At 41.4% G+C, this 19,313-nt stretch overlaps 1 protein-coding gene across 4 annotated transcripts in view; it reads left to right on the top strand.

Moving 5' to 3' along the window:
• Nucleotides 1-19,107, top strand: part of CAB39L (calcium binding protein 39 like) — a 65,766-nt gene extending 46,659 nt beyond the window's left edge. For all 4 annotated transcript variants that reach the window (XM_086771867.1, XM_086771866.1, XM_086771868.1 and 1 more), the window contains 5 exons: nt 4,041-4,209; nt 7,709-7,768; nt 9,130-9,195; nt 9,871-10,014; nt 17,263-19,107. In XM_086771867.1, the coding sequence (XP_086627993.1) occupies nt 4,041-4,209; nt 7,709-7,768; nt 9,130-9,195; nt 9,871-10,014; nt 17,263-17,442 (619 nt within the window). In that variant the 3' untranslated portion in view covers nt 17,443-19,107. The remainder of the gene's footprint in view (nt 1-4,040; nt 4,210-7,708; nt 7,769-9,129; nt 9,196-9,870; nt 10,015-17,262) is intronic.
• The last annotated feature ends 206 nt before the right edge of the window (nt 19,108-19,313 follow it).

The raw sequence follows: 19,313 nt of genomic DNA, 5'->3' as shown, positions 1-19,313 counted from the left end.
TGGGCTGAGCTAGGTCTTGTTCTTACAAGTATAATGATTTGCTGTGATTTAGCTTTAATTCTGAAACTCTTGACTTGTTGTGTGTTACTAAAAGCCAGCCTCCGCAGAAAGGAAACCAGTATGGTAGTTAAATTGATTTTGGTTTCATTTGTTCATTAAAATTCACCATTTATATAAACCTCAAACTAGTTGTTTCAGGACAGTGGTGATAACTCTCTCAGTTGTCATTAAGTTGTACAACTGTTTTCAGTTTCATATATGGATACAATAATTTTCTTCCCTCTTCTCTGTCTTTGCTTTTGTGATCTCCTCCTCACTCTTTCACTCATTTTGGTTTTGCATTTTGTGCATATATCGCTACCATATGTCTGGGCTTTATTTAAAGTTAAAAAGTATTTTTGGATTATGTCCCAGATATTCTTTGGCATCTGTAATACCCAAGAATATTAAGATGATAGTAAAGATTTTGTTATGCATATATGCTGCTGAGAGACATTTTACTGTAGGTGACCCGATGCAGTGGATGTATTTAAATGGCATCACTTAGGTGCTTCTTGGAGACTGCTGCTTTGTGCAGCAGCGTGTCTGTGTTTGGTCCTCAGGCTCCTTGTTCTTGGTTTCTTGACTATCTCTCCTCAGCACTACACTGTATCAGAATTGTCATTTCTGGAGTTTCTCATTAGAAAGTGCTGTTGAATTCATCAGCAGTAGTCCAGAAGACAGTCCTAGCCAGCCCTGATGGTATCTGAGCAGCTGCTGCAGAACAGCGTAATGATGTCAAACGTGATGCTGTCTTACCTGCCTGTGTCGTGCTGCTGCCACTGTCTAAAAACCATACTTAAAAGATGTGCCTAAAGCAAGGGCAGGGCCCTGAACATGCAGCTTGCTGCATGCAGGCAGCATGTGCAATCACTTATGAGACTGGGAACCACGCATTTCGTGTTAGACACCACCACTTGAAAATGTGACCTGAGGACATGTTGTCGTATTTACTTAATGCTAAATGAAATATAGGAAATAAAAATCTGCTTAAAGGAAAGAAAAGGAAAGTGCATTTGGCTGGCTTGTACCATTCAATGTTTGATATATTACATTATCTGGAGAGAAAAAAAAAATAAATTTACCCTGACTATAAAAGAAACAGCCCGGGACTATTGTGAAGGCTTGTCATTGTTTTACTTGTATTGGATGCAAAGCTTCCTCTGTCCCCTGACAGTCAGTTCCCAACAGCATCAACAAAAGGTTGCTTTCTCATTGCATAATGTGAGCTCTGTCGAGTGGGAAGGATCCTGAATCAGAGCTCCCGCCCAGTGTTTCCTGCCTAATACACTCCAGCGGCACTGCCAGCTTGAGATAACTGTTCTTACCTTCTAGGCTTCGTTTTACTTGTTGGTTGCTTCCTTCCAGCTTCTCAGCTTCAGAAAAAAATACAGCACATAGTTCACTACATTTTTTTTCCTTTTCTTTCTTTTTTTTTTTTTTTTTTGTAGCTTAATTGACCTTCCTGCTGCATGAGGACTTGCTTTAATAGTATCTTATTTTCTGTATGTGCAGGCTTTGTGTATGAATAGGATTTCAGATGAATACAATGTTTGGTGTGTATAGAGTACTGGATATATCTGGGCCAATTTTTTCTCCAGTGTCAGCATATTGCATTAGCCCAGAAATAACTTTGGTCCTTTGTAATTTAAAATATTTTCCCTCTGCTACTGTGACTGTGGAGGACTTGAAGTTTGTGGCATTTGCATTGTTTCTCACAAATGACAAATTTATAAGCTCCTTTGTGAATATATGTCATGCCACATGCTAGCTAATGTTCTCAGTCACTGCCCCAATCTGTTTTGTGATGATCTGTTCATATCACAGTGCAGTTAAAGCTTTAATGGTATATTGGCTACAGTTGCAGATTTCTCCTTGAGTTTATCCAAGGATAAACTCCTTATCCAAGGATAAACCCAAGCTATAGAAGTTAGCATAAAATCAGATCAGAATATAGCTGTTTGTCAAGACCTTGTGTCTCCCAGGCTCGATACCTTCCTAATCTCCTGCCTGTGCTCCTTACCTTGTACTGTCTTCTGCGCTAGCCACACAGGTATGATTCCCTTTGCACTGAGATGCATCTCTGCTCGTATAATGTAATAATACAGTAAGTATTTTGAAATATTTCAAGTTCATTATTTCCTTTTCTGGTTGCCCCAGTATGTGGGGGTTTCTTGAGGCTGTAAGTTCATCCAAACCGAGAAGAACTCTTCATTTATTTCTGCTGCAGCAGTATGTTAGCATAAAGCACTAATTGCTCATTAGAAGTCATTTTGAAGCACATCTCTATCATTCCTGCCTGGTGGCTTTGCATGTAAGTGTGAGTGCAGAGAACATGCCAGTTATGACCAGGCAGCCTGTGAACTACTTGCAGGCATATTCCAGGAGCCAAACCCAACTTCCATCACTTATGTGAACAGCCAAAGGTCCATAACCCACTTCCAGATAATGGAGCATTTGACTAAGAATCATTCTGTTGATACTTGTGTTTTTAAAAGTTATTGTGCTGGAAACAATGTAATTTGCTTTTATTCCAAACAAAATATTCCATAGCCAACTATTAAATATTTTCCTGGCTGCACTCCTAGGAGCAACTCCGCCTCTTTTCGCTTGAAAATTAGTATTCCTGTTAATGGAGTCGAGGAGAGGTACACCTCAATGGAAAAAAAAATCAGCGATTCTCCGTTGTCTAAAGAGTTATAAATTCACATTTGCAAATGTTTCCCAAAAGGAAACAAATAGGGGCTTGAGTGCCTGCATTTCCTTGAGGGTGGGAAGTTTCATTTGCCTGTTTGGAATAGTAGTTCATTTTTCATTAAGCCAACTATTGTTGACATCAGGTTGAAGTATGCAGCTCTGGTATGCTCACAAAACACGACCATTCTTTTAAATTGCAAGCTGGTGGTAAATTTGAGGGCCCACTCACTTACAGCACAGATGGCATTTTGAGGCTTTTTTTCTTTTTCTTTCTCTTTTGGCCTAGTGATAGGAATTAATTGTGCAAAGGAAAAACGATGCTGATAAGCTCTGGGTGATAATACACAGTTCTGATATAGTATAACCAGCTTATTGAAACAGAGCGTGCTTTCCATCCCCTTGGACTTCACCACTTTCACATGACTGAAGAATGCTGGAAGAAGTTCATTTAAGGTCCTTCTTGACTGTTGAATTTCATATTTTTTAAATTTTATTTCTAACAGTTTTGTTTCAGATTAATTTCAGCTTTAAAGAAATCAAGACTCTATAGAAACAGAAGGTGATCTGAATTGCCTCCCCCCTCCCTCCCCCTCCAAGATCGAGAAGTGTGCTGGCTCCTGGCTATTGCAATGCTGGTGGCATAACAGAGTTGTAACTTGAGGAACAAATACTTATCTCCTATTGTAGCCTCTGCAGAGGAGGGATTGAGCAGAATTCCTCCTAACCTGCAAAAAAAGATCTTCAGAGCTACAGAAAGCTTAATCCTGTGCAAACTGCCTGGATAGACTCTTCCTACCTTCCTCCTTAGACTTTAATATTCTAGAGTGACATTTTCTAGAAGAGGAGTGGGAGGTGATGGATGGTCATGAGGTGTTATATTTTTCGTGCATAAACTGAGGAGCTCAGAATTAAATCTGAAAGGGGAGACTGTTATATTGTACGAGCTTTGCTTTCTCATCAATCCAAAAGGGTGAAGGAGCTCTGTAGAAACGTTATACGCTCCCCACAGTCTTTCCACAGAGAGGAGGTGCGATACACATTGACACTGAAATGTGTTTTGGCTTGTGAAGGCAGAGGTTTGTGATGGAAAACGCCGGCAGCCTGATCTGGGTGTCTGCTCCTTAGCTTTGGGCTGAGGTCCTGAAGCTGGGTAACGCACTGTGGCTGGGAGCTGCTATCCGTGTGTTATGTCACCCCTGGCACACCCATTCCCTAGGCTACAAAGTTCTCTGTTGCTAGAAAAGTGCCCATTTATCTTTGTTCTTCTAGGTTCTCATTCTTTTCTGTTTCTTTTCATTCTTCAGATATGAATCCCCAAATATTGCCTTACGCTGTGGAATTATGCTGAGAGAGTGTATCCGGCATGAACCCTTGGCCAAAATCATACTTTTTTCAGAACAGTTCAGAGACTTTTTTAAATATGTGGAAATGTCAACATTTGATATAGCTTCTGATGCCTTTGCTACATTCAAGGTAAATTATTCAATACCTGCATCATAGCATTGTGTCAAAAATGTCAGTCCATCAGTAGTCATCACTGAATGTTGCGTTGCCTTTAAACTGTGTGGTTTTTTTATTGTTCAGTAAAGGATATAATTAATCCTTGGTCTGTTTGTCACAACAGTGACAGGATTCACAGCAGTGATCGAGTCTGCAAAGAGCCTTTAATTCAATACAGATTTACATTTCACTAATGTTCTTCATCTTGATAACCAAAGGTCTTTTACGCAACCATTTAAAACTAAGATTAATCATATATTATCTACCATTCTTCTAAAATGCATAACCTTTTTCTCTCCCTACCTTCTCCCAGAGACAAAACCACTACGCATCATAACCACAACCAGTAAATAGAAAGAATAATTTAAAATTAACTTTTAAAATCCTTTAATTTTTGCTGACCGTTCTGAGTTTGGCAGTCAAGTTTAGACTAATGCCGTGCCTGCTGATTATTTTACAGCTTATTTGTATGCTTAATTTTGGAACCCATGGTTGAGTGTAAGGACCATACTGCTATGAGCTAAGTAGGTGAAAGCACCATGAAAACTCTCTATAGTCTGTGTTGTATTAAAAAATGATCTTGGGTGAAGCTTGCCAAATTTACTGGAGTTTGTATGTGACCATCATCTTTCCTGCAAGGTGCTAGTATAGTTTTTGAGCAAAGTTTGGTGCCTATGAGTTTTATGTGCAGGGAGGATTACTTTATTTCTGAAAAATAAGAAAGATGGGCAAAATTCTTTTCAGGTAAGGACTGTTCTAAATATAGACATAACTCGTTTTTAATTCTATCGTCGGGTTCCTTGCTGTCATAGAAACAAGTTGTTCATTCTTTCTTCTCAAAGCTAATTAGAAACATGATTAGATAGACCTTAGGAATAACTGTAAGGAATGTTAGAGTTCAGCTCAGCAATTCAAGACATACTGAAACACAACCTAACCTACTGAATGGGGCTAAGATTTGCATAATGGCAATAACATTGGATTCATCAGTAATGAGGTGAGCAGGATTACCAATTCAAACACCCGTTAATGAATAGCAGCATCTTGCAGTTATTTTAAGTTGCACTGTCATGGTGTTCATTAGGTAAATGTTATGAAAGTGGAAGTAGCACAGAAATACAGACAAATAAAAGTACAGTATAGGACTGTACAAAAATGCAAAATAATAGAGATGCTTACATATTCTGTCTCTGCCATTTTACCCTATGCTCAGAAAAGTGTTTGTCTCTGGTCAGAAAAAGTACTCCTGGACACTGTTCATAGCTTGACAGAAGAGATTTGCATCTTTTCCCCAGGTCCTGCTTTGAGCACGACAGCAGAGTGTGTTGTTGCTGATGGACAGTCTTCACCCCAACCAGGAGGCAGGATGGGGACACAGATCACTTAAGCTGCGGCAAGGACCGCAGACGGCTGCAACCCTCACAAAAAAAAAAAAAGAGGGATTGATGTCCTTCATGGATCTACAGCTGTAGAACTTACTTCTGCCCCCTGTGAACTGAGTGTATTTTTAGCCATATTTAAAAATAGGATTCTACATCCTCACGTGCACTGGAAAGAGAGGAGTATGAGGGCAGTTCTTACTCACTCATAGGTCAGAAATCACCGTTTAAAATGTTTGGGAAAAATCTATAAACTGCATATTTTTCTTTAAAATTCCCTCTTAGCACCTGATCAGTTCTGGGAATAAACCAGCTGCTCATCTCATCTCCTATTTATGTATTACTCTGAGTAGCTGCAACAGCAAGAAGTGATGTGGAAGCGATTGAATTGTGAAATATGGAGCTACCTCATTTCTAATACTGTAAAAATAAGTGCTATGATTGCTCGCTGGCTGGATTACTGAACTCATGGGTTTGGTTCTGTTGCCCCCATGTTTGGTTTGTAGCGTTGCCACCAAGGTGTCTGGTTCAGAGTTTAAAGCCTCAGATAGTCTACGCACCAGAGGAGGGCTTACCTAAATATGCATTAAAGTCTGAAGATATTTATAGTAGGGAAATATTGGGATTTTTGATGATCTGGAGACATACTTCCTAATTAAATTCAGCCAGGTGCACTGCAGAGAGGAAACAGAGCTGCTAAAAATGCAGAGGAAAATGCCTTGTATTTAGAGATATAGTTGCCTGTGGAGGGTATGAGCAGCAGCAGAAAGAGTGCTGATTGAATGCTGCTGCTCCATGCCCTCTCATGTTTTTCTATGAAAAATTCATTTTGGATTATATTCCATTTGTGCCCCCTATTGAAAAATGTTTTACTTGCCTCCTAAGTGCCCTGCATAAAAGCTGGTGAATCACATTTGTTGCACTCTGCCTTTTAAACTGCTATCATTGCAGTCCTGCTACACAAAGGAATGTTTTAAAAACACGTACAGGATTTTATAATTGACAGTAAAAAATAAATTGAAGGATTAGTATGTAAAGGATTTCTTTTATTTGTGATGCTGTAGAGGATGTGTCTGTGCATCTGCTTCAGCTGCTCATCAGCTTCAGTCTTCTCTGACTGAGCAGGGAAACCAAGGAAAGGATGACGGAAAAGATAGCAGAAACTGATTCACCAAAAAAAAATATCGATTTGAATGGCCTTCATCAGGCCTTTATTATGATTAATGTTATGTTTTAAAAGAGGCAATAAAAATTAAACTTGAATGCCTCAAACTGGCCGCTTGATTTCCTAGCTATTCATCGAGTAAAGAGACTTTATTTCTTCTGGAGCTGAACATTTGCATCTCTGTCACTGAGCACCAGCATTCCTGTTCTGTGGGAGAGGTTGCTTTAATTTAAATATGAAGTAACTGGCCTTTTAGCATGGGAGGCATCCCATCCAGCTGTCTGAAAGGTCTGGTACTGCTTGTGTCAGTAAGCCCACCTTGGGCAGAAAAAGAGCTACAGAAGGAGCAGCACCTACCTGAGACCCCTTTCTGGGGACGGAGTGGCTGTGGAGGGAGCCTGGATGGCTAGTTTCGATTGGTGCCTAACTTTTAGGCTTTAAATAAATAAATGTATATATACAGTGGTTGAATTTGAGTCTGCCTTGTATTGATTTGAGATAAGCAATAGCAATAGATCAAACTCAGCATAATTTTCCAGCTCTGGGGTAGCATGTAGATCACTTTTGGCTTTGGGGACATAGCTGACCCCTCCATAAAGCATTAATTTACTGTCTGTCTTTCCCTCACCCCAGTTTGTTTTAAGTACTGTGCAGGGTAACATTAAGAAAAGGTGGGAGTGTAAGGGACTATAAAGAATGAGTGTTTGAATAGATTTATATTGATTCTGTGAGCATTCACTGAATTCTCCTTAAAATCCTAATAAATGTGCAATGCAGTTTTGGTTTCAAATGCTTTCTGTCTATAGAAATTATTTTGTAAATACCTTCTAAAAGATGACCTGGTAAAAAATGCTAAAATACATTTGAGAATCAAGGGACAATCAAATGAGCACACTTTCTCAGGTAACCTGCCTCTGTTCTTCCCCAGGACCTGTTAACGCGACACAAATTGTTGGTAGCAGAATTTCTGGAACAAAATTATGATACGGTGAGTGTAAATGATAGAACAATTTGTGTCACAATGTGACTGGAACTGTCAACTTTGTATGTAAACAGATAATGGGGAAAAAAGCATACATATTTTTGAAGAGTTTTGTGATGTTCCAGCACTGATAGGGCCATACCCATGTCATATATAAAACTTTGGGAGAGAGGAGAAGAGTTACTGGAAGAAGTTTTAGCAGAAGTTAGTTTAGAAGTTTTAGTTCAGTTAGTTAGTTGTAGTTTAGAAGTTTTACCTATCGGGGGACTGAGGTGTGAGTATTCATCTTACCATCCTAAGGCAATTAGTCCCTTGGTTTCCTGCCATTTTTCATTTTGATTTTTTTTTGTCTCAGTTTTGAACCAAATGTGGGTCAGAAAAATTCCATTGGAATCAACTAAAATTGAACTGATATGGATCATGGAATTAGACTATGGGTTATATTCTGATGTTACCCGAGGTATTTGTTATTTCATTGCCAAAGTGAAAAGGCCAAAGACTATTTCTTTCATTTTAGAGTTACTCAGAAGGTTAAATGAAGATCAGGTTTATTATTGCTGAGTCACAAATGCAGCTTAACTGGAGCAAAATTAGTGTTTCTGCTAATCTGTGCTCGTAGTACTGAAGCACTGGCATTGGAACAGTCCCCATTCTACCTTTATTTAACATTTAAAATGTTAAGTATAAATTGTGAAAGTGAGCAATTTTTTTTTTTACAACTCTTGGACAGCAGTGTTGGGTTTTTTGCTTGTTTGGTAGATGGTGTGAACATATCGGAGCCCTGTCACTTGGTCTTCTTGACCACAAGATTCCTTTGGCCTGATCCCACAAAAGCTAGCACACTCTCAACTCCTAATGAACCTTGTTGGGCAAACAGCTTTAATGAGTGAGGGTGCTGAAGGCAGGCGGCACCTCACAAAAGGACTTTTTGGCATACGCTAGTATGAGATACACTGTCACCAGTTTGGGGTATTGCGTTAAATCACAAAGCACGTCATGACCACGATATGAGTGAGTGGACGTTACGTCCTGGACCCGTGTGTCCTGGCAGCAGATTCACCCTCTTGTAAAAGAAAGCTGTACAGGCGCTGGCTTACTTCTGTCCTAGTTGGCTTGCACGAGCTCCTGTTACATCCAGTCCATATCTGGTATCCCTCTCTGCAGTATTTGGAAGAAGAGTGTTTCTGGGCATTAATTCACTGCGTGATAACCAGCCAAGAAAAAAGGCCATGCGAGCTGGGCCTGGCAGTGCAGTGAAGTGTTAGAGGGGGGCACGGCGGCCTCTGCTGCTCCTCTGGGGTGGGAAGGACCTGGAGGAGGAAGGATCGACATGAATCTGATGCATTTGTGTTTTCTTGTCACTCTAGATCTTTGAGGATTATGAAAAACTCCTTCATTCTGAGAATTATGTAACAAAGAGACAATCTTTGAAGGTAAAGTTAAGTTTCTCGGCACTTTCCTTCTAAATTTGCACTCCATGTTATGCAGAATATCAAGATACATGTATGGCAACAGAGCAGCCACGCACTTTCTAACAAAAAAGAAATAAGTCCTTGGGGGATGCTGCTCTTACAGTGCACAAGAGCTTGCTGTAATTTTTCTTTCCTGGATCTCTGGTGAAGTACTGGGTCGTTTCTATGGAACAAGCACTATCATTTTTCCTCTGACCTCAAATCTGTACTTTGGTTTGGAATGTAGGTTAAAATGAACTGGAGAGTAATATGATAGTCTCTGTCTGGTGGTGCTTGCTGCTGCAGCACCAAGTCTGACATGACCTGCGGATGGGACCAGATAGGCGTGTTAATGTAACATCTGAAGGAAATGAAGGTATCTTTGTGGGACAGCTGTACTACACTTGCTTCTGTTCTAGCTATCTCACACCAGCTCCTATTACACCCAGCCCATATGTGGGATCCCACTCTGTAGTATTTAGAAGATGAGTATTACTGGGCATTAAGTAATAACAAGTCTAGTTACTTTTTTTTTTTTAAGGCAGTGACACTGAAACCTCTTAGGCAAGCATTAAAATATGTTGCTGCTTTCTTTGCATTCAGAAATAATGTTGTAAACTGAAAAACTTGGGGGTTTTTTTGTAATTGTCTTTATAGCTGCTGGGTGAATTGATTCTGGACCGACACAACTTTACCATCATGACAAAATACATCAGCAAACCAGAAAATCTGAAGCTGATGATGAACTTGCTGAGAGATAAAAGCCCCAACATTCAGTTTGAAGCATTCCATGTGTTCAAGGTGAGCTAGTATGAACTGTAGAGATGGCAGACTTTCTCTTCTCCTCATAAAAGTGTTTTTCAAGGTGGGCAAGAGAAAGTCTAGAAAAATAAGGCTAAAGGTTGGAGTTTACAGTCACTTCCAGGGTTTGAGAATGTCTTAATTGAAAACATTTCTACCACTGTACCTCTGATTTCTGTTTGCCTTCCTTTAGGTGAGATCTAAAGCAGTATTATTTTGGTTTGGGCTGAGGATAGTCACTCAAGTAGTGATGAGGTGGATGCTACAGGTAATAAAATACACAGCTTTTAGGTAGTAGCCAGGGTACCTTCCCCCAACTCTTAGGTCATTTTACCATATGATTCTGGGTAAAGATTACAAAAAAAAAAGTCTTAAAACTCTACATTAAAACTAAAAGTAGACGGTACTAGAACTGTGCATCAGTGTGAACACAATTTGCTTTTCAAAGTATTAAAAAGATTTGGTAAATCTGAGCTTCAAATTAGTTTAATCCTTCCGTCCTTTTGCAGTGATCACTAATGTAGTGTTCAACTATTACCAAGCCCAACCAGTGTCCCTTTTTTCATGATGACTAATGTTCATAAGTGAAAATTTTTCCATTTTCCTATGGAAAAAGTTCTCTGCTCTGGGACAGAGGGTGAGTTGGATTGTTATTCTGCAAAACTACCTTTAATTTGGAATGAACACATTAATTTCAAACTATGTAAATAGAGTTGTTAATGATTTTCAGGAGAGGAATGCTGAGCCTGTACAGCTATCCTTCCCCACGATGGCCAAGAAAGATACCAGATCACACCAAGAGGCATGCTGTTACAAAAAGGTTACATCACCCTCCATAAATTCAGGTTGACTTGTTAAGTTTTGTACTTTTGCCATTTCTGATTTGGAAAAAAGCTTTCAGATCTTCAGTGAGGAGGCTTAGAGGATGTACAGCTTCTCCAAAAAGCTTTTCATTTCAGAAAAAAAAAAAAAAAAGGCTTCAAGGGGGATAAGAAAAAAATCCCTCCCTGAAATAAGCAGCTTGGTAAGCTGTTCCCTTGCTGACTTCCTCCATAGTCAGCTGAACCACTGTGAGTAATTTCTACTCCTCCTCCTTATCAGGAAGTATGTGGCTCCAAGATAAGAGAGCAGCCAGGCTCCAAACACTTGCAGCCTTTGAGATGCCTATAGAGGGAAGGGATCAGAGAGGATTGGGCTATCTTAGCTACTCTGTGAATAAATGCCAGATTTTTATGTATGAAACACATGAGTTGATGTTCCTGAATTAATGATAGGCATGGCTCAGGCCTTGGGAACAGCTGATTTTGCCTATTTTAAGAGGCATTTGAAAGGATTTGGAATAACTTGAAAGGATTCCAGTGTGCAACTATGTCATGCATTGCTGTTTCTCCCATTCTGCCTTCCCATTTCACCTTTCCTTTCCTTTTCCAGTATATTGTGTCCTGTTTCCAGTTAGAGTGGAGATATTGTAGGCTCGGCCTTGCTCGACCACTTGCAATTGCTACCAGGTGGACATAATGCTGAGGCCTTTGGGTGCCCAGCAAAACAAACAGTGTGTGGTGGTAATGTGTCTCTTTGGTTCAAAGGGCCAAACCCTGTCCTCAGATAGTAACGTTCATGGGATGTTGTTGTTTTTTTCCAGCGGTTCCCACCAGCAACATTTAAGCATTGCCATGGTGTGCCCCATGCTATCGCACAGGCATAGTTCTTGTTGTGGGGAAGTTGCAGAACCTGATCAGCTGGAAATCGCTCATTTATAACCATCAGTAGCACACTACAGTAACTCCAGAGGTGCAGCAGAGCTCCTGTTTTAGGTCCTCACTGAGGATCTGGGCTAGCTGGATGTAGAAGCACTCAGCTTCTCCCTGGTGGGCAGAGTAGTTATAGGGTACGTTACAGAAAATGGCATTGTGAATTAGCTTTGTAGAGCGGGTCAGAGAAGAGCATTTTCCTCTGATTTCACTTCTTAAACTGAATTCTAACTTCTTGAGAACTACTAAAGTAAATCCTTAAATATGTAAGAGAATGGAGGAAAACACTGCTGGCTGGTTGTGCCCTGTTCTGCAGCGTCCCCGCCTCCTGTTTCTGGGTTAGTGTCCTTCAGCCTGGTTCTCTTGTCAGCTCTAATAATTCAGTGCTAATGTAACTGAGAGAGGAATCTTGTCCTCAGCTTTTAATCTCATAAATTTCAAACTGTGCCTGCATTTTTTAATTGTTCTTGCAAAATACCTGTGCAGACCTGGTTGAAATTACAGTAGACTAACCACTGTGATTTGAAATCAAAGGTCTGCTGAGAAGCGGATACTTGCTGCTCTGTCTCAGCTGCCAAAAGATTTGGGTTTTAATTACCTGATTTAGATGTTTCACCAGTTAGACACATCTGAAATGAAAAAGTGCTTGTTTTGAAAGCATCCAGATTCCAACACTCCCATGCCCCAGCTGACCCCCAAAAAAGGCGTGTAACTCTTACCTCCCTGAGGCAATGTCTAATTATTGAAGATTCAAGGAGATTAAAATGATGAGCACCTCTAGTGCAAAGATATTTTGCAGTAACATTTCGTGGCTGAAAATGCCAGTACCCCTTCAAGCTCAGAGAACATTTAACTCATCCGGGATGCTTTGGATGGGAAATTGAAGACAAACAAAGCACCAAGTTGCAGCACCTTCTTCCATTCTCCATTGAGGAGATGCTTGATCTTCCTCCTAGCTTCTGCTTCTTCTCTTCCTTTTGCCTGAGCAAAATGGAGCTTCTCTCTTGCAGCATTATCCTAAAGGCCTGCAGCTGCTTTGTAAAGCTGGATGTCCCTGACAATGTGTGCATGAGGATTAGCCAGTATTTAATCACTGGGAACAGCTAACAAACCTCACTGCTTTCCTGCTCCTCCATAAATAATCCAGCGGGGTCATCTACAGTTGTAGGCTTTGAGAGTCATCGGTTCTTCTCTGCATTGATTTCAGTGGAGAGGTGCCAGTCTTGAGCATCCATACTTTGAGGGCCAAATGCTGGGAAGAGCTTTCCTGCTCCTGTGATGGATTTGTGAGAGTTATTAGTGGAGGCTGCTTTGAGTTTGCCTGTCGGGGAGAGCAAAGCTTTCAGACGTATGTGAACATGGTGCAGGTATTCCTTTGACCTTATGCATTTACAAATAAAGGCAAAGAACAAGCTCTCTTGGCTTTTCCACATAAACAATTAGATTATTTTGAGGAAAACACCCTGTAGCAGCGAATTGGGATTATGCAACTTTCTTGTTCTTAAGGAGACATTTAGCAAGATACATTTTACTATTTAAATCTAAAAATAGAATGGGTACACTGTGTTTTGTGACCTCAGTTTCATTTTTTTCATTCTCTTTCATTACAGAGCTGCCTCCTGCAGCTTGCTCTGCAAATGGTCTCACATAATTTGACCATACTGACAGTTTCCTCTTGGTACGAAGCTGAAACCATGTCTGTGGGAATGTGCCCTCTCTGTTTCTTAGCTGGAGAGTTTAGAGGGCAAGAAATGTTGCATGAAGCACTACAGTAGAAGCAAAATGAACCATAAGCTCTTCTGTGTGCAGTTTCCTGTCACAGTAAGACTGTGTGTCACCCAGAGTAAGTCTTAAAGTACCCAGTCCAGGGTATCCAGCCTCTGTAATCGCTTTTGCTCTGCTGTAGTCCCAGAGGATGGTGATGCCTGGTTATTAATTGTAAGGAAACAAGGTCAGATTCTCTAATCAAGTGATTTTTGGTATTTATTTGAAGAAATCCAGTCTATGACTTTTAATGGAGAAGAGAGCAGCAGTTCCACTTTGGACAACTTTTGAAGCTTCAAGGTTGATTTTCCTTCCAGGCCTTTTGCAAATACTCACAAAATGGAACTGTGCTGAAATGGTTATTTTTAGAGTCGGAATTTTAATACGAGTACTCTATTTTGGTCTCTACCTCTCTCAAATATCTGAATTAAGTGCTCTAGAACACACAGCTTTTTATAATAAAACCATAGGTGAAGCAAAGTTTTCTGTGAAGTGTTTTAGCTTCAGTTGTACTTCATTTTAGTAGAAATGTTCCAGATAGCATTAATAATGATTTCTGTTTTCAGGGATTTATGTCCTCTGTGACAATACTGAATGTGGGGGGCTCTTTTAAAAGTAAAGTCTCATGGTGGTCCTAATCCTGGCCTTTGTGAAGCTGATTAGTTGACACTGACAGAATTGTTTGCTTAGACAAAGTATTGAATAACATTGCAGGAATTTTCTGGTCCTTCAGCATTCTCTCTTTACAAGTCCCTGTTGACACTGAGCAAGACTGGCACTCAGGATGATCTTTGAGTGTTCAGTTTGACAGTTTTTGCAAGTGGAAGATTATAATCTATAAATAATCGAGCAGGAAGATAAACAGGATGGGATGTCTTCTATTAAACTAAGTTCTTGAATTATTTGCTATGGTAATATAATTGTAGGACCAATATGAAGTGCTGGTATTTACTAGGTTTACCACTAAAACCTTCCAGTTCTGTTTGCAGAGCAGATAGCTTTTACAAAAAAAAAATATTTAGATTTCTTTGTTTTGAGAGTCAGCCTTCAGTTATCTTAGTGAGCAGGCATAATATTCATTGAAGAAAGATGTTCAGCACTTCAAGGTCAGGGCGTAATCAGATTATTTCTAAAAATGTGGGTCTTGTCAGTGTACTTGCTTATTTTCTTGTCCTGGTCACAAAGGGGGAACCGAACTCCAAAGTTAAAAACTTCTATTGAAGATCTTTCCTGTTACTTTCCTCATCCCTGCCTGCAGGCTTATGTAATGTTTTTCTCAAAGGAAGCTCATCCAGACAACCTGGGACTTACCAGAGTCCAAATCCTGGAAGTGCCCTCCATCAGCGTGGTGACCTGCTGTAGGTCAGCACGTGGGGAGCTGCATCATGGGGCTACTGGAACTGAGAGCAGGAACTGCCGCAGTCTCAGCCAGAGCCAAACATTCATACCCATGAGGTTTCAGGATTTGTATTCCCTTGATAAGGCACAGACTAGAAAGCTGTAAAGTACATTCAGCAGTGATTTACATCCCCAAAACCTTTATTTCTCGTATGGGGAACGGATGCATCAATAGCAGCATATCAAAATTATTTGCAAGGGAAGGGATATTGCTTTCAAGTGTTGCAAGGCAGCGACAGAATAATCAACTATCGACAATCCATTAAGTGTAGTGAGAGCTGTGAACTGCCTGTCCAACGCGCTGATAGATGTGTCCCTGGTAAGATGTTGTGCATTGAGTGCTTGGAGCATTATGCAGGAAAGCTGTTATTTTAGGGTGGCTGCTCTGAAGAGATCCTTGGAAGTTGGGGCTGTTGGTGCTACTCTTGGAAAGTTTTAGGTGGCAAGTAGGCATAAAAAGAAGTTATTTGAAATTATAGCTGAAGATATTCCAAGAAAGGTGACATGGAGTCCTGTGCAAAGAAGGCATGAATAACTGTAGATGTTATACTGTCACAGGGACCACAGCTTGGGCACTAGATTAAGGAAAACTTTGTAAAACACTTGGGGTCTGGAAGCCTTCACCCAGCGTGGCAGAGGTTGCAGCTCTTTCCCCAGAGGGAAAAGTACCTTGAAGCAGGGACTCCTAGGAGCCACCTGAGGAGGAAGGATCCAGAGGAGACAAAAGCATAGGCAGGGATTAGGGCTCTTGTGGCATCAGGATGTCAGGCTTTAAGAATAGATACTATCCTTCACCTTTGTGGAATAAAAAAAAATAGTCTTACCTCCCTGTCTCGGCAGAAGTACTTAGTGTGGAGCTGTTTATGTGTGCTGAGCCCTACTCCTTCCACACGTGTGGCATTTTCCACACCACTCATATAAAATCCCCTATTTGGGGGGCACAAAGCCTAGGGGTGGGTCCATTCTGAATCCTCTCCCAGGCTTTACCAGGGGTTGTCTCTGGGGGCAAGGGGCTGTAATGCAGCCCTCTCACCCCCCGACGGTGTGCGCGTGTTCCCCTCAGATAACATGGCCGCCAGCACCACCGCTCACCCAGCCCCTGCGCAGCTGGATGTGGCCCAGGTTTTCACGTGGGCACAATCTCAGCAGAGATAAATGAACCTGCAGAAGAGCCCCACGTCTGGAGCCAGCAGCTCCGGGGCTGGGTGAGTGGTGGTGCCGCCTGCTCTTGGCCGGACAACATGCCATTCTGTACTCTCTGCAGATGTTTATTTTCATTCTGGTTTGAACAGGCTCAGAGGGAAACTGGATGTTTTCCAGTCCTGTCCATCCTTAATTTTTTCTCGTTGGGTAGAGAATAACTCAAGTTATTTATGTCATTGCACAAGCGCTTGGGTGGTGTTTTGTTGACCAGCCATGGTAACCTTGGTGCAAGCCAGATGTGGGAGCTCCTCCCAGAGTGGCCGGGGGTGTGTAATGCGCGTGTTCCCACTGCCGACCCCCCGCCCCGTCTGCCCCTCCTGACCGACATCCGCAGAGCCCACATCTCCGTGGCATCCTGGGGTCCCTGGGAAGAGCTTGTCATTGCTGGCCTTTAAAACTGGCCTTAAGTTTCCTGTCGTCAGCCAGTGCGTAAGGCAGAGAAATGTTAAAGAAACAGAGTCACCGCATAGAGGGTCGCGTTCAGAGCTGGAAAACTCTGCAACTTTAGGCATTACAGGAGAAAAAAACAGAGCATGGCTAGGTTTGTTCTTAAAAAGTACTGTTTGAGAAAACCACTAAGCTCACAGCACTGGGCTGGCTGTGCCAGGTGAGTATTTGTGTGTCGCATCTCCTCCCTGCATTACCATCCTGCTCTGCTCAGCAAGGGCAGCGAAGGTGCTGGGGGCACCACAACCCTCCTGCTCCGGCTCCTGCTCCAGCTCCCACTCTGACTCCGTCTCCAGCTCCTGGTCCTGCTTCTCCTGCTGGAAATTTCCACATTCCCATTAATGGATTAGGCAGAGGGAAGTGGAGCCTCTGATATATTTTTCCAAACCAAAACAAAGCTGGCAAATCTAATTTTAGGCCTGGATTAGTATGGAAATGATATCAATACTGACATAAAGCTTTTCCGTTCTCCTGATAATTAATTTCTGTGTATTTAAGTCTTGCATGTGGAAGAGGTTGAGAATTGATAGCTTGCTCTCAACAGCTGGGTTTACAGTCAAATGCTTTATCAACAAGGAGTAAAATTGTTAGAAAATAACTTACAGCAATGACTGATGTTCATCTCTCTCCCCCCACCCCTTTCTCTCTCTGTGTCTCTCTGTGCCTGGTTTTGTTTGCATGTTAGGTTTTTGTGGCCAGTCCAAACAAAACACAGCCTATTGTGGAGATCCTGTTGAAAAACCAACCCAAGCTAATTGAGTTTCTGAGCAATTTCCAGAAAGAGAGGACGGATGACGAACAGTTCACTGATGAGAAGAACTACCTGATTAAGCAAATCCGAGACTTGAAAAAGCCAACGGCATGAAGAACTCCTCTTGTTTTCCACTGTAGGCATTAATCTTATTTGTTAAGTTCCTCTGTGTCCCTTAAACACCACAATAGTGCTTGAGAAGGCACAGCAAGTGCCTGGTTTTTATTTTGTCTTTGTTCCTAGATGTCAAGAGTATCGGGGTTTTACATGAAAACTAAAAAAACAAAAATCTAGAATAATATATTCTTTTTAATCGACTATAATTATTTATGTTGGTTTAGAATCTCTCCGTAATAGAAGCTGGTTTGACAGATTTTCATTTGTGCTTAAGAAGAATGCTCAAGAACCTCTTTGCTTAACTTTATCAGCAAACTCAAGCTGTTGGTGAGTGCACAGAGTAGGTCTTCCAAGGACTGAAATGTCGTTCCTCTGCACCTGTAGTTGTGACTTTGTTTTAGTGCTGCACACACACAAGACTGTGAAAGAGTACCTTTGTCTCTGGAGTTAGCTGCACTTATAGATCAGGTTCTTTAGTCAAAACAGTGGGAAATTAAAAAGTAGTCAAGGTCATGTTTTCGCTTTATTTTTGTATCCTTTCATCTTTAAGTTTTCTTTCCCCCTAGACCAGTGGTCTTCTATTCAGGGAATGGATGAAGAAATCAGCCAGATGAGCTGTTTCTGCCTGCTTCCCATTTTTCTGTATGTGATCTGTGCTAGAGCACAGGCTACTCCCACCAGCTCCCAAGCAGAATGATGAGGAGCAGCCCCAGATACGTGGTGCCCATGTACCTCCCAATAGGAAGAAGGCAAAGCCCATGCTGTATTGCTAACAAAGTCATCCTGCACCTACTAAAATCAGCGAAAAGCCTGTCCCCGGTTTCAGTGGGAATAATTTTGGGCAGTGGCCAGAGCTACGTGGCAGAGTCATACCAAGTACTGAGCCCTGACACGAGTGGGAGAGGAGGGTCCTCAGCATCTTCCCATCTGGATTCAAATGGATGCTGAAATAGCCTCAGCCTGATCCGCTGAGTGGCCCGGCGTCCCTGAGTCACTTGGGCGCTGCGGGTGCTCTCAAAGCTGAGAGCATTTAGTGGATACCTAAATCACGTGCAGGAGACCATTAGCAGCCCCAGGTTCCAAAGGCTACTTGTTGTCAGGTGCTTTCCATCCTTGTTCATCCCGATGTGAATTCAGGTTCTGCGTTGAAGTTGTAGAAGGGGAAACACTTGCACTCTTAACATTTTCAGTTGAATAAGCTCTGTGGTCCGAACAGTGTTTCCCAAGTGTGTCTGAAGAGTTTTGGGGGTCTTTTGTTTTCTAGTGGGAAATGAAACTGTTACTCTGATGCTTTATTAGGAAGTGGAGTTTGAGAGCTGAGAGTGGAAATTTCTTGAAATTTCTGGACAGCCTAAGTTCTGAGTTTTCCTATTTGTTGTAGGACAGTTGTCTAGCTGAAATTCTGGCTAATGCTTCAGACAAAAAGGTGACACTGAATTGTAAAAACAGAACAAGACCTTTTCTTTTATTAAACTGTTGTATATTGGGGTGACTGATACTTTAATTTATGTGCTTTAGAAAAGGGGTGAAATGGAGCAGATTGTGGACTCATGGTTTTTCAGATGTCAGATATACACAGCAAATGTACATCTTAGTTGCCTGGAATTAAAAAAAAATATATATTTACAAGCTATTAAAGGCATGATTACTGATCACCCTTTATTTTTATCTCTGTTTTTTTTTTTTTTTCCTCTTGCCTTTCTGGATAGCCAGACTCGCGCAGTGCTAAATTATTTCTCTCCTTTGCCAACCAGTTTCAGCAGATGGAGAGAGAGAGAGAGAGATGAGCACTTTCTTCAGAGCTAATGCGCTCTGCAAGGATCCCATCTGCAGCCCTGGCTGGCAGGGGGCCTGGCAACCCAGGCTGC

This window comes from Chlamydotis macqueenii, chromosome 1, assembly GCF_036417535.1.
Source record: "Chlamydotis macqueenii isolate bChlMac1 chromosome 1, bChlMac1.mat, whole genome shotgun sequence".
NCBI lineage: Eukaryota > Metazoa > Chordata > Aves > Otidiformes > Otididae > Chlamydotis > Chlamydotis macqueenii.
The sequence above is the reverse complement of the archived record's forward strand: the minus strand, read 5'-3'. Positions and strand labels throughout refer to the sequence as shown.